Genomic DNA, 23,986 nt, shown 5'->3' on the forward strand with positions numbered 1-23,986 from the left:
GCATGCACACATAAAGGCACATGCGCGCGCACACACACGAGAGTGAGCCGGCAGTCCCTGCGTGTGTGTGTGTGTGCGCGCGTGTGTGTTATTTATGGTCCAGCAGGCTTCCAACAGAACGGGCTGAACTTTTAACTCCAGTGCCGCGTGTTAGCCGAGGTCAGCGGGTCATGCATGACCGCCTGCCTCACATTGGGCTGGGTCTCAATCAGTGTTGTATCTGACACAGCTGACTCCGTCCTCCTCCTCCTCCGTCCTCCTCCTCCTCTTCAGAGACATGGCCTGGTGAACACAAAGACCTGTCTGTGCTGTCAGGGACACGGCCCTTTGTCTCATCTGGAAGGATTATATACATCCTATCACAGAGTTAAACCCATTTTGATCAGACGTCAAAAAAAAAGAAAAAAAAAAAGAAGATGTCTTCTGAATCCTAACAGTTTTCTAAATACCTATATGTTTCTATATCAGTGGTGCTCAATATTTCATTTCATGGACCCCCAGAATTATCTGTATTTGGCCGCGGACACCCCCCCCACCCCCCATCTGGAAATATGTTGTTCCAGGGACGCCCCCCGAAAGCAACGATTTGAGTAACTGAGTTCGCTCTGAAAGAATATATTTTATATTTTAATATAATTTTAATATATTCTCAAAGATTTGCGCCACATTTTCAAGTTTAAAAAAAAATTGCAGACCTACAAGCTCGTAGCTATCTGCCATTTCTCAATGGCTAAAGTAGAACAGAATGCTTAAAAACACCAAAAGGGGTAGGTTCCGTTTCTTATTAGGTGCCTGTTTTAGGATACGTGAATTGAGACTTTTTCATGTCAAGGACCCCTCCAATTGACTCGTTAGCCTGCGGACCCCCGTAAGAAAATAGCCAAGGACCCCCATAAGAGAAGATTTTCACGGCTCTTGCAGTGATTTTCAACCATTTTCATTTTCAAGGACCCCCGATTTGACCTGAATTAGGCTACGCTCCCCCATTTCTATCTCTAAAATCAAACTTAATTTGACTCAGAGAGTGCATGTACAAATGGAACATCCATTGGTATATCCATTTGTACACCCTCTGAGTTACAGACCCATACGGCTCCATTTGGTTCCTAACTATCGTTTAGCTGGGGACCCCCTGGGAACTCCCTCAAGGACCCCTAGGGGTCCCCCGACCCCACTTTGGGAACAACTGACCTAGAATGCTAGATTCATGCCACTAGCAGTACAATGTGACGCAGCACCGTGTCTCCGGGTTCTCTTTGTAATCACGGAGCCTCGCCTTCCCGCACAAGCTCTCTTGATGTCCTACTGATGAGCTGCTAATATTATTTACAAAAAGTATCCGAACTGGAATTGAATGTCTGTCATCCGTATACAGTATACAATGCAATTTGTATTCACCATCCGCAAGGGAACTAATGAAAGCAATGGGATCGTTATTGCACACACGAATGTAGCATGCCGGTTGTCAATGCAGGTCCATGGCTGCCTCGTCTGGAACGTGTGACGAGACACAGTGAGGTACTAATCCCACATGGAGAGTATTGAGGGCAGCTTCAGCCCCGAAGAGATGACCGTGCTGTGTTTGCTCCCAAGTGTGCAGAGTGTGCATGTGTGGACGGACACGCACACACGCACACAGGTTTGCATGACTATACTTGTGAGGGAGTCGACATTTTAGGACAGCATGAAAATGGCTGAAAATAGTCGAACAACAACAGTATTTGTAACACCTAAATCTAACCTCTAAATGTATAATGCCAAAACTAACCCCAATATGTTTTTCTAAATGTAATGGCACGCCTTCCCAGCATGCACCTGTAACCCAACATGCATTTCACTGTGTGACGCGCGTGTCTCTTGATCGGGCGTAGCGTGGAAGAATTTGCGGCGCGATGCTAAGGGGTAATATTAGCGTCAATAAAGTAAATGAGAAAATGCTCGTGCATTGAAGGTGGTGAAAGAAGCACACATTGGTGCCAGAGAACAAAAGATCAATGTCGCACGAGGGGGGCGTGGAGGCACGCGGAGCGCCGTTTCGAGATAGAACCCCAGCAGTGTTAGCTTAGTGCAATGCTACGGAGGAGGGGGGTGGTGGAATTAACACAAATGGGGGTTTTTTTGCTAACCGTCCGGGCCAAATGTTTTTATGATGTCCAAACCATGTAGCACTCTGGGATTCCTTGTGAATGAAAAGTGCAATATAAATAAAATTCATTATTATTCAAAATAAAATTAAACCATGACAAAAACGTCTTGAGGACGTTTTGCTCGACATTTGGTCCTCACAACCACACACACCCACACACCCACACACCCACACACACACACACACACACACACACACACACACACACCATTGAGATCGTAATTATTTTCACAAGCTTCTCCTCATCCTACTCCATAACACCGCTGGCTCTCGTATCTCCCAGCATGCATTTGAATGTCAGACACATCTTGGCCCTTGTGATCCGTATCTGCGGAGCCCCTTCTCTCGCTCTCCAAACCTCTCCTGCAAATGTTACCTTTTCATATCCGAGGCTGGAGAAGAATACACTTCACCCCCATCACACCTCCTCCTCCTCCTCCTCCACCCACGCTACACATGAGGACCAGCGACCAGACGAGATAACCTTATACCCGACAGAACCGCAAATGTCACTTTGGCACAGGCCAGCCAATCGCATGGCTCGTCACTGGCCGGTGGCTGCATGTGCTCTCTTAGGGGTTCACAGATGCGACGACACCGCGAGCCGATGCAGGTACTGTATGTGTGAGAATGACAATGAGTCAGCCAGTGTAGTTTTTGGCAGCAAATTTTGATTTTAGTCATTAGTCTCTTGAATAGTTTACATTTAGTTTTAGTCACATATTAGTCACCTGGAATGGTTTAGTGTTAGTCTAGTGTCAGTCGAATATCATAAGATTTTAGTCGACTAAATCTACAGTTGATTTAGTCGACTAAAATGTATTTTGGCGGGCCTTGATGCCATCGTAATGACGGTTTTTACACTTGCTGAAAAAAGCCGATCTACAAGCTTGTAGATCGGCTATTTTCAGCATGCAACGAAGTGTAAAATGACTTTTTGGACTCTGTGCTGAGCGCATTCAACCTGGCATGCCTATGTTTTAGACTCTGTGCTGAGCACATTCAACCTGGCATGCCTATGTTTTGGACTGTGCTGAGCACATTCAACCTGGCATGCCTATGTTTTGGACTCTGTGCTGAGCTGGTGCGTCTGCTGGTTTCGTTATGCATCGGATGATAAAGTAAATAGTGCGTAAGTGGTTATGCCCACAGGATATCGTTTGTCGGGCAGAAACCTCACATCCATATTAATTCTTTCTCTACCATGTGTGTGTGTGTGTGTGTGTATATACACATACCCCCAGCTATGGGACGTTATTTGCTATGTACGTACGTGTATATATACACTACGTACCCCCTCGTATACTCTGTGTATATAGTGGTTGAGCCCCGAAGCTGCTTTTAACATTGATCCGGTTGCTATGCAACGCCTAACGTCACCACCAGCTATGGGACGCTACAACTCCTCTCCATTTACCTCGGTTCAACTTCAGAGCAGAATTTTCAAACCTCCATAACTCCGGAATCTAGGAGACCTGTCCTTGGTGGATCTTCAGCTATCCAAGGTTTGGATGTCATTTGTGACTTTTGTCTCGCATCACTCCCGAGTCATGTGCGCGTTTCTGGCGAGAGGTAAACAGTGTGCGCTAATGCTAATGATAGCAAATTGGTTGCAGTGAGTGTGTGGGTCCTCGACATTAAATAGTTTGAGAACCACCGATATAGAAACATAGGTTTTTCCAGGAAACTGTCATGATTTAGAAGATGATTGTAGAATCTGGTCTCCGGTCTTAACAGGTTAAGAGCAAACAACTCAAGTGGAGCCGTGATGGGCGCTGCCGCGAATACTAGGAAGCAGTGGAGGACGTGAGGGCAAGATGGTACGACATGAGGGAAGGAAATAAATAGGTAGCTTACAGGAGGTGGGTGTGAGTAGTCTACTAGACACAGACACAGCCTTACCCTGTCTGCGTCACGCACAGAATACGGCTTCATTCCACCGTGGAGGGGCCTTTATCTGCATGTTTCTGTGTTTGGATCTGAGGGGACGCTCTTTCCCCATGAATCCCAAACAACAAAAAACTACAAGGGACGGGATGCGGTGGAGAAAGGGTTTGGGGAGGGAGGGAGGGAGAGAGAAAGCAAGAGGAGGGAAAGCTTGGCTTGTTTTGGCAAGAGCTGAAGCTCTTTGGTGTCGGAGAAAGAGGGAAATCGACGACAACAGGGAAATCTGATCAAGAACAAGGAAAAGGAGCAAAGGAAGCAGGAGAGGGAAGGGAATGAGGGGGGTTGTGTCTGAAGATGAAAATGATGAAAGAGGAGAGGAGAATAGAGAGGAGAGGAGAGGAGAGCAGGAGAATGGAGGAGAGGAGAGCAGGAGAATAGAGGAGAATAGAGGAGAGGAGAGCAGGAGAATAGAGGAGAGGATAGGAGGAGAATAGAGAGGATAGGAGGAGAATAGAGGAGAGGATAGGAGGAGAATAGAGGAGAGGATAGGAGGAGAGCAGGAGAATAGAGGAGAGGATAGGAGGAGAATAGAGGAGAGGATAGGAGGAGAATAGAGGAGAGGATAGGAGGAGAATAGAGGAGAGGATAGGAGGAGAATAGAGGAGAGGAGAGCAGGAGAATAGAGGAGAGGATAGGAGAATATAGGAGGATAGGAGGAGAATAGAGGAGAGGATAGGAGGAGAATAGATGAGAGGATAGAGGAGAGGATAGGAGGAGAATAGAGGAGAGGATAGGAGGAGAATAGAGGAGAGGATAGGAGGAGAATAGAGGAGAGGAGAGCAGGAGAATAGAGGAGAGGATAGGAGGAGAGGAGAGGAGATGAGAGGAGAGGATAGGAGGAGAATAGAGGAGAGGAGATGAGAGGAGAGAGCTGAACAGAGCATGCAGAGGAACTACAGTATGAGTCAATGAGATGCTCAGATAGTCAGACATTCAGTCAGAGGATTGGAGTCTCTATCAGACAAGAGACATGCCAGTATGGGAGGCTGTGAGGACTGATGCACACACGCACGCACGTACACACACACACACACACGCACACACACGTAAAAACAAACAAACACTTACTGTGCCTGTGACAGTCACAGCATCTGTCACACACGCACGTGTGCGTGCACGCACGCACGCACGCACGCACGCACGCACGCACGCACGCACACAAATCTGGAGGAGTGAATCATTCCACACCTTTAGAATAACAGGAAGGAAGGCAGCTCTCAGCAGGGCTGAGGGAGCCACAGAAAAAAAACAACAACTCTTAAACACAACAGCACACATGAAACGTCTGGCTGAGCGCGCACGCACTCACAGACACACACACGTTCACGAAACGTCTGGCTGAGGCTGAGCTGCTTCACATGATGGGCTGTGCCGACACACACACACACTCTTCCTCAGGTGGTGGTGATTGATATGGTAAACCACTGGCTGGGTTAATGATCCCAGAGCTGGGGTGGTGATTTCTTTCTGGTAAGGTGAGATTCATATGGCTGGATGTAATCAGTACTCAGCCTTACAGAGTACAACACCATCCCTCACCTCAGTGCAACAATGTCCAGCATAATAGTTATGTGTGCGCGCATATCACACACACACACACACACACACACCACACCACACCACACCACACCACACACACACACACCTAAAATAGGTCTCCTAAAATAGAGCTTGTAGATCGGTTATTTTCAATGCTTTTGAATACTTCAGAGGGGGCGGGAGTGGGTGGTTGGTAAATTTCTGGAAATCTTTTTGTACAAACATTTGTAATTAATTTGTTCAGCGTCCTCACTTCCCACATTCACACACCAATGGTGGCGAGCTCACACCGACCGACTCACTGGAGGCAATGTAGGGTTCAGTGTCTTGCCCAAGGACACTTTGACATGTGGACAGGAGGAGCCGGGATTCGAACCGCCGACCCAGGGATCATTGGACGACCTGCTCTACCTCCTGAGCCACAGCCGCCCATATAAAAACCCAACACGGGTCACGGCCCTATAGTTTAAGAAAAAAAACAAATCCTGCCAGGGTTAATTAAGAGGGATGGCTGGTGTTCGTGCACCTTCCCCTCCGCTGCCAGACGGTCTTCCGGGTCACCCAGATGTTAAACTTAGTGGAGAGAAAGGCCCCGCTCCCACTAATTGAAGAGACAAGACCATAATGAATAATGCATAACGAGGATATGCAAATGTTCATCTGATTCAATTAGCCCCAACGGCCTGTGAAAGGGGCACTGATCGACCATACTATTAAATCACACTCAACTCTTGGGTCGACAAACCTGAACTGGCGCTCCTTTTTCCTGCCATGAGAGCTCATGGGAACTATGTTTTGTTTTGTTTTTTTTAACGATGTGGCGCTTAGGAGCGAGCCATCTAAAAGACCATTCATCCGTTCGGTATATGTATGTCCACCAAATGTACGTGTCCATCAGTCCTCGTCTGTCCACGACTATATGCCGAATGGTGCCAATTTTTTTTTTTAAACATACATTAAGATATGTTTATTAATTTTCCTATTTGACAAAGTATTTATACGACAATTATTCACATGAATAAAATAAATCCTTCTCTTAAAGTGGATGCGGATGGTGGCACTGAGTCCACAGAAGTGAACCTTTCAAGCCCGTTTTCTCAACTCGCCGTTTCTCTGCACCACATTACTCTATAAGCCATATCTCCAAAACGGGTGGGTCAAACCAGAGTAATGTAGTAAGAGAGTGGTGACACGCTTTGATCTCGCCGAAAAAGCGGGTGCCTATGGGCGATAGTTCCAAACATTGCTCCTATGGCTGGAACTATTCCATTGAGATAGAATGAGCACTTCCGCATTCCATTGTTACAATGAGAGTCAACAGGAGTGTCATTACTCTTTTATACTACTCTGGGTCAAACTACCTATATGAACTAACTAACAAGCTAACCAATGTCAATTTGAAGCTATGATTCCCTGCTTTCATATGACATGGAAAAAACGAAAATTAATAACGACAATGGCAGTCCCTCAGTCAAATTTGGCCACAAATGTCAACGACTTGACATCAGAGATTCACAAGAAAGCCACACCATCATTAGACTGTTTCGGTATATTTGGGGCAGTTACACTCGTCTTGTTTAAAGAGAGTTAAGTGCGCCGTAACTAGGGGTTTTCAGAGAGGTTAATTTCCATTATATAAAGTAGCCTTGCCGAGCCATGAGGCCCATATGGCAGGAGCCTATCTCCTGTTTCTGTAGCGTGAGGCAGCTTGATGTACAAGTACACCCCCTGGACATGACGCTAATATGTCGCAGGGACTTATCCCCAATCCAACCCTTCATGCTGTGTCAAGCAGGGAGGCACTGGGTCCCATTTTTTAGAGTCTTTGGTATGACCCGGCCGGGGATTGAACCCCAACCTCCCAGTCTCAGGGCGGACACTCTAACCACAAGGCCACTGAGCTAACATTCCAATGGTAATTTCCATTATATATATATATTAAAAAAAAGATCATTCAACTCTTGGCCCAGGATCTAAAGGGGCTTTGTACTACATGGCAAGATAATTGAGGCAAAGTCCAGTAGTCCACCTTCGCTCCGGCTGCCTGGGAAGATACTACAACATATTCTTAATTGCATGTAGGGCAGAGACCAGAGATAAAAAGGTGTGCCGTGAGAAATGAAGCATTAAGCCAGACATAATACTTCAGACGGAGCATGACCGCGCCGCTGACATCATGGCGTGTTGTGGGCTAATTTATAGATTTACTATTTTCGGCTAGTAGCGACACAGAGAAGCAGTGAACTTGGGAAAAACCCTTCAGTGGAGGAAGAGATTGGAAAACAAGTTTGGCGTGGAGAGAGAGAGAGAGAGAGCGAGAGAGAGAGAGAGCATGTACAGGAAGGAAGGGTTAACAGGAAAAGAGATGCATCTTCAAGGTATGTAAGGCTCCGTCCTCTCCAGTGGAGCGGAACAATGCAGAGAGAGGAACAAAGGATGCACTTGCATGGATAATGGAGACACACACACACACACACACACACACACACACACACACACACACACACACACACACACACACACACACACACACACACACACACACACACACACACACACACACACACACACACACACACACACACACACACACACACACACACACACACACACACACACACACACACACACACACACAGAGAGAGAGAGAGAGACACACACGCACACACAGAGAGAGTGTCCAGTTCACAGGTTTTCAAAGTGGGGACTGCCAGTGGATCTACTAAAGCTCACCGAGGCTACCATTCCATAACGTTCCAAAATAGAGGGACCGTAGCCAGAGACTGTGGAACACAGCACCACTCACTGTTCTACTTGGTCTTGTAGCCAGAGACAGTGGAACACAGCACCACTCACTGTTCTACTTGGTCTTGTACTGTGCCGACTGACCCGAGTGAATTTCCATGTTTCCAGAAGTAATGTAACATAACATAACGGTCCACAAATGGCTATTCTGGCCCAGCCTGTATGATTTCTGGTGTAGAGGGGCGGGTGCCGGGTCGAACACAGGCGGTGGTTAAAAGTTAAAACACTATTGGTTCACCGCTCACGCCCCCCTCCTCCCCTCCCCTCCCCTCGCCGGTAGAAAGAAAGCAGAGAACACCGATGCCACCAAATCTGGAGCGACACGCCTCTGTGCTGTTATTGGTTAGCGAAATACAAGGAAAGTGGGCTTCCCATGCCAGCATTTCCAATGGGTTTCACCCATAGAGTATTAAAAGGATAGAGACTGATCTGGCGCGAAGCTCCGCCCCGGAAGAGCCTTCTACTTCCGCCTTTGTTTCACCAAAATTTGGTGCCCAAAATGCGGAAGTGCAAACGCGCTCAATGTTAAAGCCCAGCTGCACGGGGTTTCCCAATCATACTTCCACGGGTCCGCCTGCAGTCCCTCCTCTTACCACTAGGGGCCAGTGTTTCACCAGGCTGTATAGAGCGTCGCAGTCCCGCCCCCTCGAGAGACCCTGAAAAAGAATTTCCCATTCACTGATAAACTTTTCAAAAAGTATTTATTTAAAGAAGTTTACGCCGCGGACAAAGCCAACTCGAGTTGTGACAAATCATGACAATAAACACAATGTTTTGGGCCGATCAAATAATTAGAAAAAGGCAGGATACAACACTTTTTGTTTTGTTTTTCTTAGGGCCGGGACTTTAACGCGTTAATTGAGATTAATTAACTACAGAAAAATTAACGCGTTAAAAAAATTAACGCATTTAATCGCACCTTTTTTTTCCAGCGCGGAACGTTTCTCACTGGGTGCGTTTCTAGTAGTACTGAATAGGCTGCGGCACGCGAGCAGCAGCAGCAGTTGTTGTTTACTCTACACTACAGGCTACAGCTCCGTCAGAAAGCCCAAACCCAAATGAATCGAATGAAGAAGCCGCTTATATCGCTTTTGCTCCATGGATGGACATTTAGATGTAAAAGCTATCGGATGGACGCGTGGATAGCAGCATGGCTGTGTGCAATGTCAGAGGGAAATGATCCATTTATGACCAACGTTAGCTTATATGCTAGGCTTGCTAGCTGCTTCAGTTTAACATGTCTCACAGACCACCGGAGACGCGCGGTGATTTCACCGCTGTCAAGCTGTCCTCGATGCGAAACATACTGAAGTAGCAAGCGTGGGTCAGCCCCAACCTCATGTGAAATGTTTCCCCCATAATAAAGTTGTTTTTATTTGTTCTCATGCCCCGCCATGTAAAGCACATTTGAGTATTCATATACACACTGCTGCTCTTGTTTATCTGTTGGGATAAAAAAGTTGTATTGCTTAAAGGGGAATACCACTAATTTTCAACATTTTTCTATGGAGTTGTGTGCACTGGAAATAATAAAGTCCCCCCATTATGTGTTGCCTATAGAACTGGAGGTCTGAAAAAAACAGTAACATTATGAAGTACATTTTTGTGATGTCACTGAGATGTACTTCATAAGGTTACTGATTTTTTTCAGACCTCCAGTTCTAGGCAACACATAATGGGGGGGACTTTCTTATTATATCCACACAACAACTCTAAGGTATATTAATGACAGTAAAATGTTGAAAATGAGTGGAATCCCGTAGTCACTATTCACTGGGATACCAAAAAACATTTGAAAAAAAAGGTTTCTCACTGTTCTTGGGTTGAATAATGGTATGCGATTAAAATGCGATTAATCGAGATTAATTAACTACAAAGCCTCTGATTAATTAGATTAATTTTTTTAATCGAGTCCCAGCTCTAGTTTTTCTTCTTACAAATTATTCGATTGGCCCCAAAATGTTGTTTATTGTCATGAAAACAAAAGCCTGGGTACCGAGGCTAACACATCGCGGACATGACTTCATTCATGTGATGTCATCACCACCACAGCGTGTTAGTCAACCTTGCTTGTTTGTTTCTAGTCATTAGGTTGTGGTTTAATTACAGTTGTCTGTTGTGTGAAATGTGTCTTTTTTTTGTGCGTGTGTGCATGTGTGTGTGTGAGTGTAAACGGCTTGTAAAATTCTGTGCAATCTCTTCTACTATCGGTAGCCGCTGATAGACGCTGACAGACGTTTACTTGTACCTCTGAAGGGTGTGTGGGTATTTGTCCGGGATTTGCTGATTGCATTATGTACAGCACCTTGTAAATATTTGTGTCCTTGTATTGTATCTCTTATGTGGACATAAATAAATGATTAAAATGTGTGTGTGTGCGCGCACGTGCGTGCGTGCGTGTTTGTTGCCACTGCCAGACTCCGATCTCTAACAGTGGCGAGAACGGCCAAATCCTGTCAATATGAAGTACTGCCCTAAATACTTTAGATTGGTTCAGCAATGCAGGTTAATTTGTTTTGACATTTAGTTTTAGCAACGGAAGCTGGGAGATGTGTGTGAGACTGTGTGTGTGTGTCAGTGTGTGTGTGTGTGTGTGCGTGCGTGTGTGCGTGCTCAAGACTTTACAGTTTAACGTCCATGGGAAGGGGAGAGGGGAGGAGAGAGAGAGAGAGAGAGAGAAAATATCCCCTAGGCGGAAGACAAAAGTGAGCAAAAAACCATTAACTATTATCACCAGAGTTCTATCTGACCTGATTTTCCAATTTCCGCTGACCATAGATGGATGTTTGTTTGCCCTCCTCTGTGGGACAGTAATAATTCATAATGTCTCTTCAGGGACTGGTGAAAACCACACGCTATCTATTTACACTTTTGTCTTTGCGGTGCATTTGTTTTGCACCAGTGGGCCTTCGCTCTAGAGTTGTTCCGATACCGATACTGGTATATCCGGGTGCTCCAGTCCGATACCACCCTCAAGTACTGGTACTCGGAACTGGGCCCAATACTCTGACCCGAGTACCAAAACACTCAATTGACACTAGGCTGAACGAATGCAACGGGAGCAAGAACATTTTGGACCCAGAAAAGTCGCAAGTGTGGTTGCCGCAGTCGCTTGCATAGGCCCCTCCCACTAATATTGTCAGCCAAAAGGGTCTTTTGACCCTTTGCTACAACCTCTGTCCAATTTTCCTTGACTCTCTTGAAAAGTACGCTTGAATAGTTTGGTCTTCTGCCCCTGCAAGGGAATTTATGTCTTTATAAACGATTGTAAAACATAGATTGGTTACATAACCAACAACGGCCAATTAGCTATACTACAAACGTTATGCAAAGCTCGGCCAATCACAGCGGACGTTAGGGAGGTTACTCCAGAATAATAATAAAGTGTGATAATAACTATAGTCTGGTTGCCCTAATTACCACACTAACTAGATATTTTTTTCTAAATCGTTTCAGGCTATTAGTATTGTGGTAATTGAACATTGCAGTATCATTACAAGTACAAGGCATGACAATTAAATTAAATTGGAGAAAGGGGGTAAAATAAGTGGTTCTTCAACAAAAATAAAAAGTACTTGTATCGGTACTCGGTATCGACGAGTACTAAAAATTAAGTACTTGTACTCGCTCTAAAAATATATATATATCGGGACAACTCTACTTCGCCCCTCCACAGCCTTGTCCACCGCCTGTATCCTTGAGCACCGTCTTAAGACTGATTCCTACTTTGTTACGTGTCCAAAATAACAGTTGACCTACAAGCTCACAGCACGTTGTGGATGTGACACTTGTAGGTCTGCCATTTTCAGCGCCTGTGATGGAGCAGAAATTTGGCTTTAACACTTTGACTACTATAACACTTTCGCTGCGATTCGTTTAATCCACATTTTTTATCTGTTTTTAAGTCCACCAGACAGAAAGGGATATGAGACACGTTTTGATGATGACGTCATCACGTGCAAAGGGTTATGGGAAACCGAGTCCCTGTTGTTCACAATGGGAAAGTTACCCCTGCCTGTTGTTGTGGTCGGCACACCAAGCGATTATATCATTTTAAAGTGGATTTTCATGACAAGCAACTCAGTGCACTGGGTGTTCAAACTTTAAAACATAGACAGTCTAGCCCGGAAGACGATCGTTTAATCCCGGCTTTTAAACTATTAAGAGGAGGCAGTGGGTGCTCATAATGTGCTCACAAAAAACTAATCATCATTATTATTAAGCATTTTCAACCCGGCATCCCTGGGGCATGTCATTATGGGCGGATATTTGCAACAGACTTTCAAAAAACTTCCACAAACATCCATTGTAAATGGCTAATTGTAAATGGCTAATGACAGGTGCGGAGCAGAGGACCACATCATTGACTGATTGATTTGATTGAATACTTTATTAGACAGGCGTAATGTAAACTACCTCTGCATCTGCCATCCGTCCACAATTTACACCATCCTCATCCCAAAATATGAAACCTTAGAACTTTACTAGACCATGGATGAACGAACACCTAGGCTACTGTATATGCGTGTTGAATCAACACACTGTATCTCACTGCTGCTGCCTGTGAAGTACTTTGAAAACAGTTGCTTTTATGACATACTTATTTTTGCTGAAGATTGCACCAACAGGAGTCTTCCAACATAAGCCCACTCAGAGTGACTGCGTACAGTATGGGTGTTGTAACCACTAAACTGGGGTCTGGGGACCCCCAGGGGTCCTTGAGGGAGTTGCAGGGGGTCCCCAGCTAAATGATAGTTTGGAACCAAAGGGACCCTTATGGGTCTGTAACTCAGAGTGTACAAATGGAACCAAATGGACCCTAATGGATCCATTTGGTTCAATTTCTACACTCCGAGTTAAATTAACATTGACTTTAAAATATAAATTGGGGTCTCAGAATGCTAGCATTATGAATTTCAGGCAAAAATACTTGCCAATTTATTTTTTTACTCGCCCTTCTATGTTTAAATTAATTGCATTACTAAAATCTGAAAAACAAAAAGTAATCTATAAATTGGGTGCTTTTCTGAAAAATGTTCTTCCACTGTACAAATAGGGAAAGCCCTTCGATATGTCGATGTATATCATGTAATGTATTGTATACTGTTGATTGTATACTTTTATGAATCTGTGCTCCAAACCATGTGATCATGGTAGTGAGTTAAATAAATGATGATGAGAGATACAGTAGAAATGCCATTAAATGGGAGTCCGTCCGTAGACTAATGCGTGACAAAGTGGGGATCCTTGAAATTAAACGGGTTGAGAATCACTACTAGAGCCATACAAGTCCCTGGCCTATCTTTTCAAATGAGGGTCTGCAGGGCTAATTAGTGTCAATTTGGGGGTCCTTGACATGAAAAAGTTTGGGAAACACTGCACCAAGCAGGCCCCGATTGGCGACACTAGCGTTGACTCCCATTGTAACGATGGAATGCGGAAGTGCTCATTCTCTCTCAATGGGATAGTTCTAATGTTTGGAACTGTAGCCCATAGGCACCCGCTTTGCGGCGAGATCAAAGCGTGTCGCCACTCTTACTATAGATTACTCTGAGCAGGCCATGCTGTGAAGACCCACGAGAGGCGTGCCTCACGTCAGGCTCAGGCCCGGTCTCCCAGAGGTGTGATGGATGTGAGGAATCCGGACCAGTAAGTAATTTATGACACCAGACTGGAAGAGAGGAGAGCTGGCTCCAATGTTCATTTTGCCAGAAGCGAGTTCACCTCACTTGTCACAGTATGTCTCATGGCAGAGATTTAGATCCAATTTATATACACTGTATAATGATTCTCAAAAGGTTTTCATTTAAAAAAAAAACAGTTTACTAAATGCATTATAGGTCATGGACCCCAAGAACTCTGAATGTACAAATGGAACCAGATGGATCCTTACAGGTCCAATGTCCATGCATTTGGTTGCATTTGCACACTCCCAAGAGTTACTAATCCTTTAGCCCCGGGGACCCCTTGGAACCCCCTCAAGGACCCCCACTTTGAGAACCACTGCTGTAAGAGTTCTTTATTCATCAACAACAAAATCTTGCTCATAAATGTCTCCCAATTATCTGAGACAATGGTAGGCCTAGCCCCAGTGCCTTGAATTGCACAGGCATAAGTCAAAACATGTCAGGCTTCATCATGAGTTAGGCATGGCTATTGGCTAGATTATACTACTAGCCTGAGGTTCTACAATGTACTGAATCCCTAACATTAGCTCAAACTAATTGGTCGTGGAGACTGCAGGCTAATTTTATACCCATCTACAAGCTCACAACGCATCAACACATGATGTGTAACCTCTTCAATGACGCATCAAGACCAACCTACATAGTACGTACCATGAGCGTCCGGGCCTTCTGCTGTGGTCCCCGAACTGTGGAAGGCGCTCCCTGCCCACCTGAGAGCACCACAGGACCAAGACCTTTTTTAACAAAGATTTGTTTTGTTAGCTACACTGGTTGTACCTCTAGGCTCTATGCCCCTCATGTTTTAAATGTTTTGTTTCCGTTTCCCAGATGGTTTTAGTGAAGTTATGATTCTTCTTTTTGAGGGGCGCTAGCCCCTCCTATGACCAGCGTTGTGTTTGTACCAAATTTGTGATGATTTGATTGGCTGAGCACTGAATGTGCTCGCAACACAGAATGGGAGCCCGCAAATTGTATTTGACAGGACACAACTGAAAAGCATTTAAAAAGGTATCTGGGAAAAAAAAGAAAAGACGACAAATCCATTCTGTGGTGTATAGTGCCAATCCATGACTGTCTAAAACATGATCAGGTAAAGTGTTAAAATTATGTTTTATGTGGCCACACCCACCAAGTTCATTAAGTATACCTGGTTTTCACCTTAGCACCAACCACTTGAACTTAAGCCTCACCCACAGCTGTGTGTTGATGGGACCAAAGGTCGCAGTTACTATATGAAATTGTGCATTTCCCGTCAGTCAGTCACGCGCCATATATGGTCATGCCTCGTGAGATCCTTGATGTCATCAATATTGGCCAGAAAATCTACATCTGACCTCAAACCCTTAGATCTCCATATATGGAACTGACCTGTTCTGACATTCCATATGTTGATCTTTCCTCTTCGATGTCTCCCTTTGATCTGATACCTGTCCATTTAAAAGACGGACGTGCCACAAAGTTATTAGTGCAGCCGCGCCCGGTAGCCTGCGAAAACAGGCCCGAAAATTAAGGCCCAGCACTACCTGGGCCCTCATCAAACCCTGTACACTCAAGCCACTGACCCCGCTGCCACCCTTAGATCTCCATATATGGAGCTGACATTCCATATGTTGATCCGACGTTGTGTGTGTGAATAAAAGGCGCCGCTTACGTCACACAAATGTGGGTTTTTTATTTCATTTTCTTTTCCATGGTTGACTTCTTGGATCTGTGTGTCCGTCTGTCTCCCTTTGTATGGAGAATATCCCACATGCCAAAAGGCATCACCCTAGTGTACATAAACAGGACAGGATCTTGTAACGGCGTGGCTTCCCCATGGGCGGATATCCTGTTGTTGATTACATCCATTCTGACGGGATGGTGGGAGGATTTATTTTGAGGATATCAACTTACACAATATTTGGAGATGGACTTCCTTGGCCTACTAGCAACGAGCACGAGACATGTGGCCCTGATCAGTGTTGTCACCTTTTTTGTGTGGGGGGTTTTCCATTTATGTTTATATATATATATATATATATTTTAATTTTAATTGAATGGGCAGATCGCATATATATGTATAGGCTAGATACACCAAGTAGCTCTCCACTCCCATAACAACCTTTGCGGGGATTATGGCGCCAGAGTGGCCTGTTGAAGCAAGTGCCTTTTGCTGGGTGGTTGCATCTTTAGGGCGGCTGTGCCTCAGGAGGTAGAGCAGGTCGTCCAATGATCCCTGGGTCGGCGGTTCGAATCCCGGCTCCTCCTGTCCACATGTCGAAGTGTCCTTGGGCAAGACACTGAAACCTACATTGCCTCCAATGAGTTGGTCGGTGTGAGCTCACTGGGAAGTGAGGACGCTGGCGTCGACTGTTCGCCCGCCTCACCTCCCAATGTATGAATGAATGAACCAACCATTGTAAAAGCGATTTGAGCACTTGGAAAAGCGCTATAAAAATGCAATTCATTATCTCACCACTCGGGCTGGACGGCGGGCGCGTACATGGGCTGGGCCTGACGCAGCAGCAGCCCGTGAATCTTCTCCTTGATCCACGTCTTGTTGTAGGGCTGGTACGTCTGCGTCTCGGCCCGGTACACAAGGCAGCTCAGGTCCGCCAGCTCCTCGATGAACTCAAACAGCTGGTTCATGTCGTAGCTGATGGCGGGGCTGTTTGGGTTCATGCTCTTCAGGTGCTCCTCGTACATGGCGCAGACGCCCTCCATGCACTGGTTCACCGACTCGTAGTCGGCGTACGTGCGGCCCTCGGGTCTCTTCGTTGGCTGGACGAGCAGGATCGTGTGCGACATGTTTTTGACCGCAAGACTCGTTGGGAGAACCTTCACGTCTTCTGGACGCTTGTAGATATTTTGTCTATCGATGTATGTGCAACTAAAAAAACAGATTTTGGATCAGCGCTGTGCCGTATAGTCCTGGAGGCTCACGGAGGGAGGGAGGGAGCGTACTCTGGTTTCATCCTCCAATAATCTCTGGTCTTCTGAGACGCATCAGCTAGCGTGCAAGATAAGAGTTATGGAGCGCTGTCGTGCACACCATCCTATAAATAGGTTACCGTGACACAAAACATCACGCAACGCTTTGGCCAATCAGAAAAGCCAAGCTGTGCGTCTGCGTTTCCTTTTATGCCTATATATGGAGTTCCGTGTCAGGTAAGGCTGAACGATTTTGAGAAAAAATTTAATTGCGATTTTTCTGACCAATATTGCGATTGCGATTTGACTCGCGATAAAAAAAAAAAAAATCACACCCGTGTGAAGTAAGTGGTGCAACTCCGTGTGGGTGTCCCCGGGGGGGTCCCCAAAACTTCCAGACCCACAGGAACGCGCCAGGGTGCCGGCCCGGTTCAGGCGAGCCGCCCCGCGTCCGAAACGGTCGAGAAATGACAGAGTTACCGTGTGGTAACCAGGTGGTCCCTATACTCTACTGCAGTGTTTCCCAACCTTTTTTGTCCCAGGGCACACTTTTCATAGCCTAAAAATCTCGGGGCACACCTAGATATACGGGGGGTGTGCATGTGTGTATGTGTGTGTGTGTATATATATATATATATATATATATATATATATATATATATATATATATATATATATATATATATATATATAGTAAAACGTCTTTGATACCAAACACATTATACTTTTGACAGAGTAAAACTTATTTGAACCCAATATACTTAATTAAAAACATCTAATTAATTGGAGGCTTTGTGATTAATTAATCTCAATTAATCACATTCGCATATCAATCTGCCTATTTGACCTGAGCAGTGAGCTTTTTTTTTCAAATGGATTTGGATATGAGTGAATCAATGAATAGTGACTACATAAGCATAGGCAATAAAACAAGTAGTAATAATAATAGTGATAATATTATACATTCGTCTTTGTGTCTGCCCGTGTAAACGCAGCAGCGAGTGTGAGGGGTTGGGGAACGGATGGAAAGTACATAGTGTTATTAAGGAGGACTCCTTCTAACTATATGGAAGTTAACCTAACGTTAGCTCCCATGCTAGCTACTAGCTTCCCTCGTCAGACAACAGAACACCACCACAGATCGGGTGGAAGCTGCTGATATCACTGCTTGTGCCCGTGGATGGGAAATAAGATTTAAAAGGCTGTGGAAGCGTGGATGAAAGCACAGATGTGTGCAATAAAGTTGTGTCGGATCTGCCTGTGCATCCCGTCTGCTGCTCGTGTGTTGTGAGTGACTCTATGTTGTGACTGTCCCTGGCTGCTGATGCATAGTTAATGAGCGTCATAAGCATGCGCCCTTACTGCGCTGGAAGTAGCAGATCTACACGTTATCTACCCGTCGCAATGCACAGCGCTTTGGGCTTGTACATCTGTGTTTTTCCCGCAGTTAGTTGAATTATATCGATTCACAACTTTAGGATCGAACCAACGTCCGATGCAGACGCTATTTAGATTTTTCGGTCAAATCAGGCGGCACACCTGGACACATCAAACGGCACAGTAAAGTGCTGCGGCACACAGGTTGGGAAACACTGCTCTACTGTACAGTCACTGTACTGTAATGTCACACCCGAAATCATCATATAGGGCAGGGTTCCCCAATAGGCGGCCCGCTGGCCATTTGCGGCCCGCGGAGCGCTCCCTTGTGGCCCCTGGAAGAAAAAAAAGAAAAGAAAAGTGTTTTGTTTTGTTTTGTTTTGGGGGCATGTCCCAGATATAAATGGCATTAAATGGGGGTCAGTAGCCTATGCATGTCAAACTGGGCACCCCCTCAAGGACCACTGGTGGTCCCCGGACCACTGGTTGAGAACAATTTTTAATTAATGAATGAAAAAATTCAAAACCCAATTTTTCGCGCGTGCGGACTCGGCCCCCAGCCTGGTTCCCTAGTCAAAATATGGCCCTTGAGGAAAATTAATTGGGGAACCATGATATAGGGCCTATACAGTTAGTATGTGTGTGTGTTAGGCTGCGCAACAGTGACACTTGGTTGTGAAAACCAACCAAATGCTATTTTCGTGCTCGGACAGACCCAGCCAGCCAGCCAACCAGCCAGCCACCCACCCCCACAGACACACAAAGCTACGTAATGAAGTGGTTGCACCACTTAAAAAGTAAAGCTTCAATTTAGTATTCACTGTGTCCATTTAAAAAGTAATGAAACATTACCAAATGGCATACCATTCATTTACTTTACCAGGCAGTGATGTCAGGATTCACATGATGTGAGACAGCTCAAAATAATGTAGGCTAACTAACCAAATTGACCTGTGTTTAATTAACTACAATAAGAATGTGTGTTAAAATTGTATACAGACCATAAATGCAATGTAATTTCCAGACTTTCTATTTAAGTGCAATTGCTATTAGGCTACAGTTATCTAATCATCAGAGCACAATATTGTGATTCTCATTTAATATTCACATTTAGATATTATGTTCAATTGATTTATTTGTTTTTGAGGGGCACTAGGCCCTCCTAAATCCAGTGCACGTATGTTCACAAACGTCCTACACAAACATTAAATTCCCATTGACAATTTTATGTCAGTGTCTGAGCAAAGAAATAGGCCTAGTGTCTATTTTACGTCATGATGATGTACGATGATAAGAGCGCCCCTCACTTCATCACACGAGTGGGATTTGTTTAACCAAATAAAAGCATATGCATTGCATAAGTGTAGGCTACATTTTGACAGATGTGATGACATAATTAGGCTATCAATTATTAGAGATACTTTTGTCTGAGGTTTAAGACAAGCTCATAACTTTAACTTTAATGTTTATGAGCTTGTTGGCCGGCTATTTCCCCACCACGGGTCCTGGTGTAAGCTCTTTTTTAATAACGGCTCTACTCGGATCTCGGTACAATTTCGCGGACCTCGCTCAGACAAATCATTGAAAATGTGCATGCACCACAATGGGGACCGGTTCACCAGAATCGGGGACGATGACGACAATGTAGCATTAAAATAAACAGGGGACAGAACAGCAGGACAGCGCCCGTGTCATGCGAAGGTTTGTGGTGTTGCCGCGGGATGTTTTGACTGTCGCTGTACCATGACAGGTCTTGCACAAAACTCTCTTGTTGGTCTGTAACGTCAAAACCAAAACAATGCCATATCCCCGAAGTGCCTGATCTCTTTGGGATTAAATTGTGCGGATTTAAGAAAGTTTCTTCGGGCTCCGCAGACGCTATGCTTGCATCTGCTCCTCAGCTGCTGCTGACTTCTATCATGATAGCATTAGCATCAACGCACTGAACACAGAGCAGAGTAGACATAAATTATGACTTTGTTTTGGGCACTGGGCGAGCGTGTACACACGCACTGCAGTCACATGCACTGCAGGGACACTTCTGATTGGTTAGAATAGAGAGCACAGTACAGCCGTGTTGTAAATACTGGATCAGATGCGCTCCGGGTTGAATATTATGATTAAAAAAAAATCGCAGCCTTTGCGATTTGCTAATCGCGTGGTTTCAAATCGCAATTTCGGTTTGAAAACGATTAATCGTTCAGCCTTAGTGTCAGGCAGGCCCAAAATATGGAGTCCAGGCCGCGAGTTTTTTATTCCTAGGATGGCTGCGGTTTGAGGAATTTGGAGCGCTGTGATTGGTTGTCAGTGGAGTAGGAAGCGCTGGGCTGTGTTTTGGACCGCACACAAGTGTTTATGCCTACTAGTACTCTATGACTAGTACTAACCCTATCTCTAACTCTAACCTAAACATAACCGCAAGCAGGGGAGCAACGCATCCCTCACCAACCTTAATCCAATCTTTTTAATGCACCCCTCACCAACCTTAATCCAATCTTTTTAATGCACCCCTCACCAACCTTAATCCAATCTTTTTAATGCACCCCTCACCAACCTTAATCCAAAAACTACTAACCCTATCTCTAACTCTAACCTAAACATAACCGCAAGCAGGGGAGCAACGCATCCCTCACCAACCTTAATCCAATCTTTTTAATGCACCCCTCACCAACCTTAATCCAATCTTTTTAATGCACCCCTCACCAACCTTAATCCAATCTTTTTAATGCACCCCTCACCAACCTTAATCCAAAAACTACTAACCCTATCTCTAACTCTAACCTAAACATAACCGCAAGCAGGGGAGCAACGCATCCCTCACCAACCTTAATCCAAAAACTATTAACGTACCCCTCACCAACCTTAATCCAAAAACTATTAACGTACCCCTCACCAACCTTAATCCAAAAACTATTAAAAAATCCGTGGTAGTAAAAGAGGTGGTGGCAGTGGGGCGCGAACAGGTGAAGCATGGTATTACAAGTCGGCGTAGTAATCCACTAGGCTAGCGAGGCAGCTGGCAGAATAGGGTTTTGTGTTTGTATTAGAAGGTGTGGTTCCGCCCGCGCGGGCGGCGCTTTCCTTGGTTACTAGTAGTAGGGTGGGGCTTCGCCCCGCCCTACTACTAGTGGCCGGAGTGGTAAAACGAGCGCTCCTAACCTGAGCTATCCTAGGAATAAAAAATTTGCGTCCAGGCCAGTCTATGACATTAGCAGGATGACATCAGGGTAATCATTATATGGCGATTTGCTGTTTTATTATGGGGAGATGTCTCGGGCCAGTATACTCCTACACCCAAAAATATTGTTCATGGTGTTCTATAATAAGAGCAGTTCTGTTACTACATGGCACTGGTGTTCAACCAGTGGTCCGGGGACCACCAGTGGGCCTTGGGGAGGTCCCAGGTGGTCCCCCAGCTAAATGATGGATTGTTGGTAACCAAATGGACCCTTATAGATCTTTAACTCTTGGGAGCGTACAATGAAACCAAATGGATCCTTACGGGTCCATTCAGGGGTCACTTGAAAGCCAAGTTTAGCTACACCTGGGGACTCGGTTAGGGCAGCAAGTTCAAGGGAGCAGGTACGGCACGCGCACACACACGCACACACACATACGGGACTCTCAGTGATGACAGTTGATTATTTCCTATAGGTTACTAATGCGAGAGCCTGTTAATTACCCAGCCTGCTCTGGGGCCGGCCTCAGCCTCACTGTAATCATCATCATCCATACAGCTTGGGCAAACAATCATTGAATTAACTCCACACGTTGCACTCACACAGCAGATACCACACACACCCCCACACACACACACACACACACACACACACACAATTTGCAATCCACTCGGTGATGCAGGGGACAGTGTAGAGACCACAAGCTTTGAAGAAAGGACTCTCAAAATGAGGGTGGGTGATGTGAAACTGTGGCAGTAAGTAAAGCAATTTAAGCAGCGGAATTTTGAGGTGTTTATTTTGACTAGAACTGATGGAGGACATTAGTGCTGCATGATTCTTTGGTCAAATGTGAATCCCGATTTTCCTCTACAAGAATTGAGATCCCGATCCCGAGTTTATCAAGTTTTCAGCAAAAAACATAACTAAAATAAATTCGACAACTAGTGCTGCACGATTCTTCACAAAATGAGTGCCTGAACCTAGATCTCAATCTTTTTTTCGATTAATTGTGCAGCACTAGATGACGTGATTGATCTCTGTCACTACGTTTTTGGCTTCCTGCTTCTACGGGTTGACGGCGTGGAACAAACTCCCACTGTACCTTCGACAGGCAGCCTCTGTAGACATTTTTAAAGCACAGCTCAAGACCTACTTCTACATTCTTGCTTTTAATTGATCTTTTAAATTCCTTGTTATTCATGTCCTCACTGTATTGCATTACTGCTATTATTTTAATGTTTTATGCCTTGCTTTTCTTTTCTTTTTTTTCCTCCATTGCTCTGTAAAGAACTTTGAGCTGCATTTCATGTCATGAAAGGTGCTATACAAATAAAGTTTTATTATTACTACTACAGTTAAGCCAGGGCGTGTTGTTATCAGAGCCCTTTCCAACACAGTATTAGGGAAAATGCCTTTTTTTTCACAGCAGCCATATTGACAAATAGTTGTGTAAAGTTACTTCACGGGTGTCGTTAACAAAAAGGCAATATTTATGTCAGTATGGCTGCAGCGAAAAAGCCAGGTCTACTTTCTGTGTCAGTCAAGCAGAAACGAGCAGCTACTCTTACAACATTAATATACACAGCAAAGGTTAAAACAACACCTTTTGTTTAGCTACGGTATAAAAAAATATGCACAGAGGAGCACGCTTCCTGTTTATGCATGGCCACAAATCACAGTGGAAAGCTTTTTGGCACCGTCCCTCACAATTAATGGCTTTGGAGATAAAAGCACGAGGGAAGAGGGAGGAAGAGGAGGAAATGGAGGGGGGTTGGTCCACCGGTGTGTGTGTGTGTGTGTGTGTGTGTATATATGCACAATTATGCAGAGAGCCAATGGGAGACATGCAGGTGCCATATCGTACAAAACCGTTACTGGGTCCAAATGTAGTCATTATTTAGCAGACGTACTGCTTTTGGCGGAGTACTCCGCCATAAGGAATGTAATTACCTTCCTTATGGCGGAGTACTCCGCCATAAGGAATGTAATTACCTTCCTTTTGGTGGAGTACTCCGCCATAAGGAATGTAATTACCTTCCTTATGGCGGAGTACTCCGCCATAAGGAATGTAATTACCTTCCTTATGGCGGAGTACTCCGTCTGATAAGCTTTATTATTGATATCAATCGGATCGCTGATTACTATTTTTTGAGTGGTGTAAACCACTCCTACAACTGGCTTTGTTAGTTTACGTGTCTGTCTGTCTGTTCGTACCAAAAAATGAGCATGGTTGCCATGGTCACCCAGTTCACACGGGTGTGATTTCATTACGTCAGACATTACGTCAGACCACAGCTGATCAGTCTATATAAGACCTTACACCACTCAGTTCACACGGGTGTGATTTTTATTATTATTTTGGCTCGGCCTTTCCTTCTTTAGCGATCCTAGACCGG

The 23,986-nt window shown here is 44.9% G+C and overlaps 2 protein-coding genes across 4 annotated transcripts in view; both read right to left on the reverse strand.

Moving 5' to 3' along the window:
• Nucleotides 1-23,986, reverse strand: part of vav2 (vav 2 guanine nucleotide exchange factor) — a 328,109-nt gene that overhangs the window by 237,892 nt on the left and 66,231 nt on the right. The window lies entirely within an intron of this gene.
• LOC306940241 (enhancer of rudimentary homolog) lies at nt 209-16,911 on the reverse strand (the record flags this gene model as incomplete). The annotated part of the gene is made up of 3 exons (XM_079525264.1): nt 209-336; nt 14,776-14,834; nt 16,580-16,911. The coding sequence occupies 3 exons, from the start codon at nt 16,909-16,911 to the stop codon at nt 209-211; spliced, it is 519 nt and encodes a 172-aa protein (XP_079381390.1).

This window comes from Electrona antarctica (genome assembly GCF_951216825.1).
Source record: "Electrona antarctica genome assembly, chromosome: 16".
Taxonomy (NCBI): domain Eukaryota; kingdom Metazoa; phylum Chordata; class Actinopteri; order Myctophiformes; family Myctophidae; genus Electrona; species Electrona antarctica.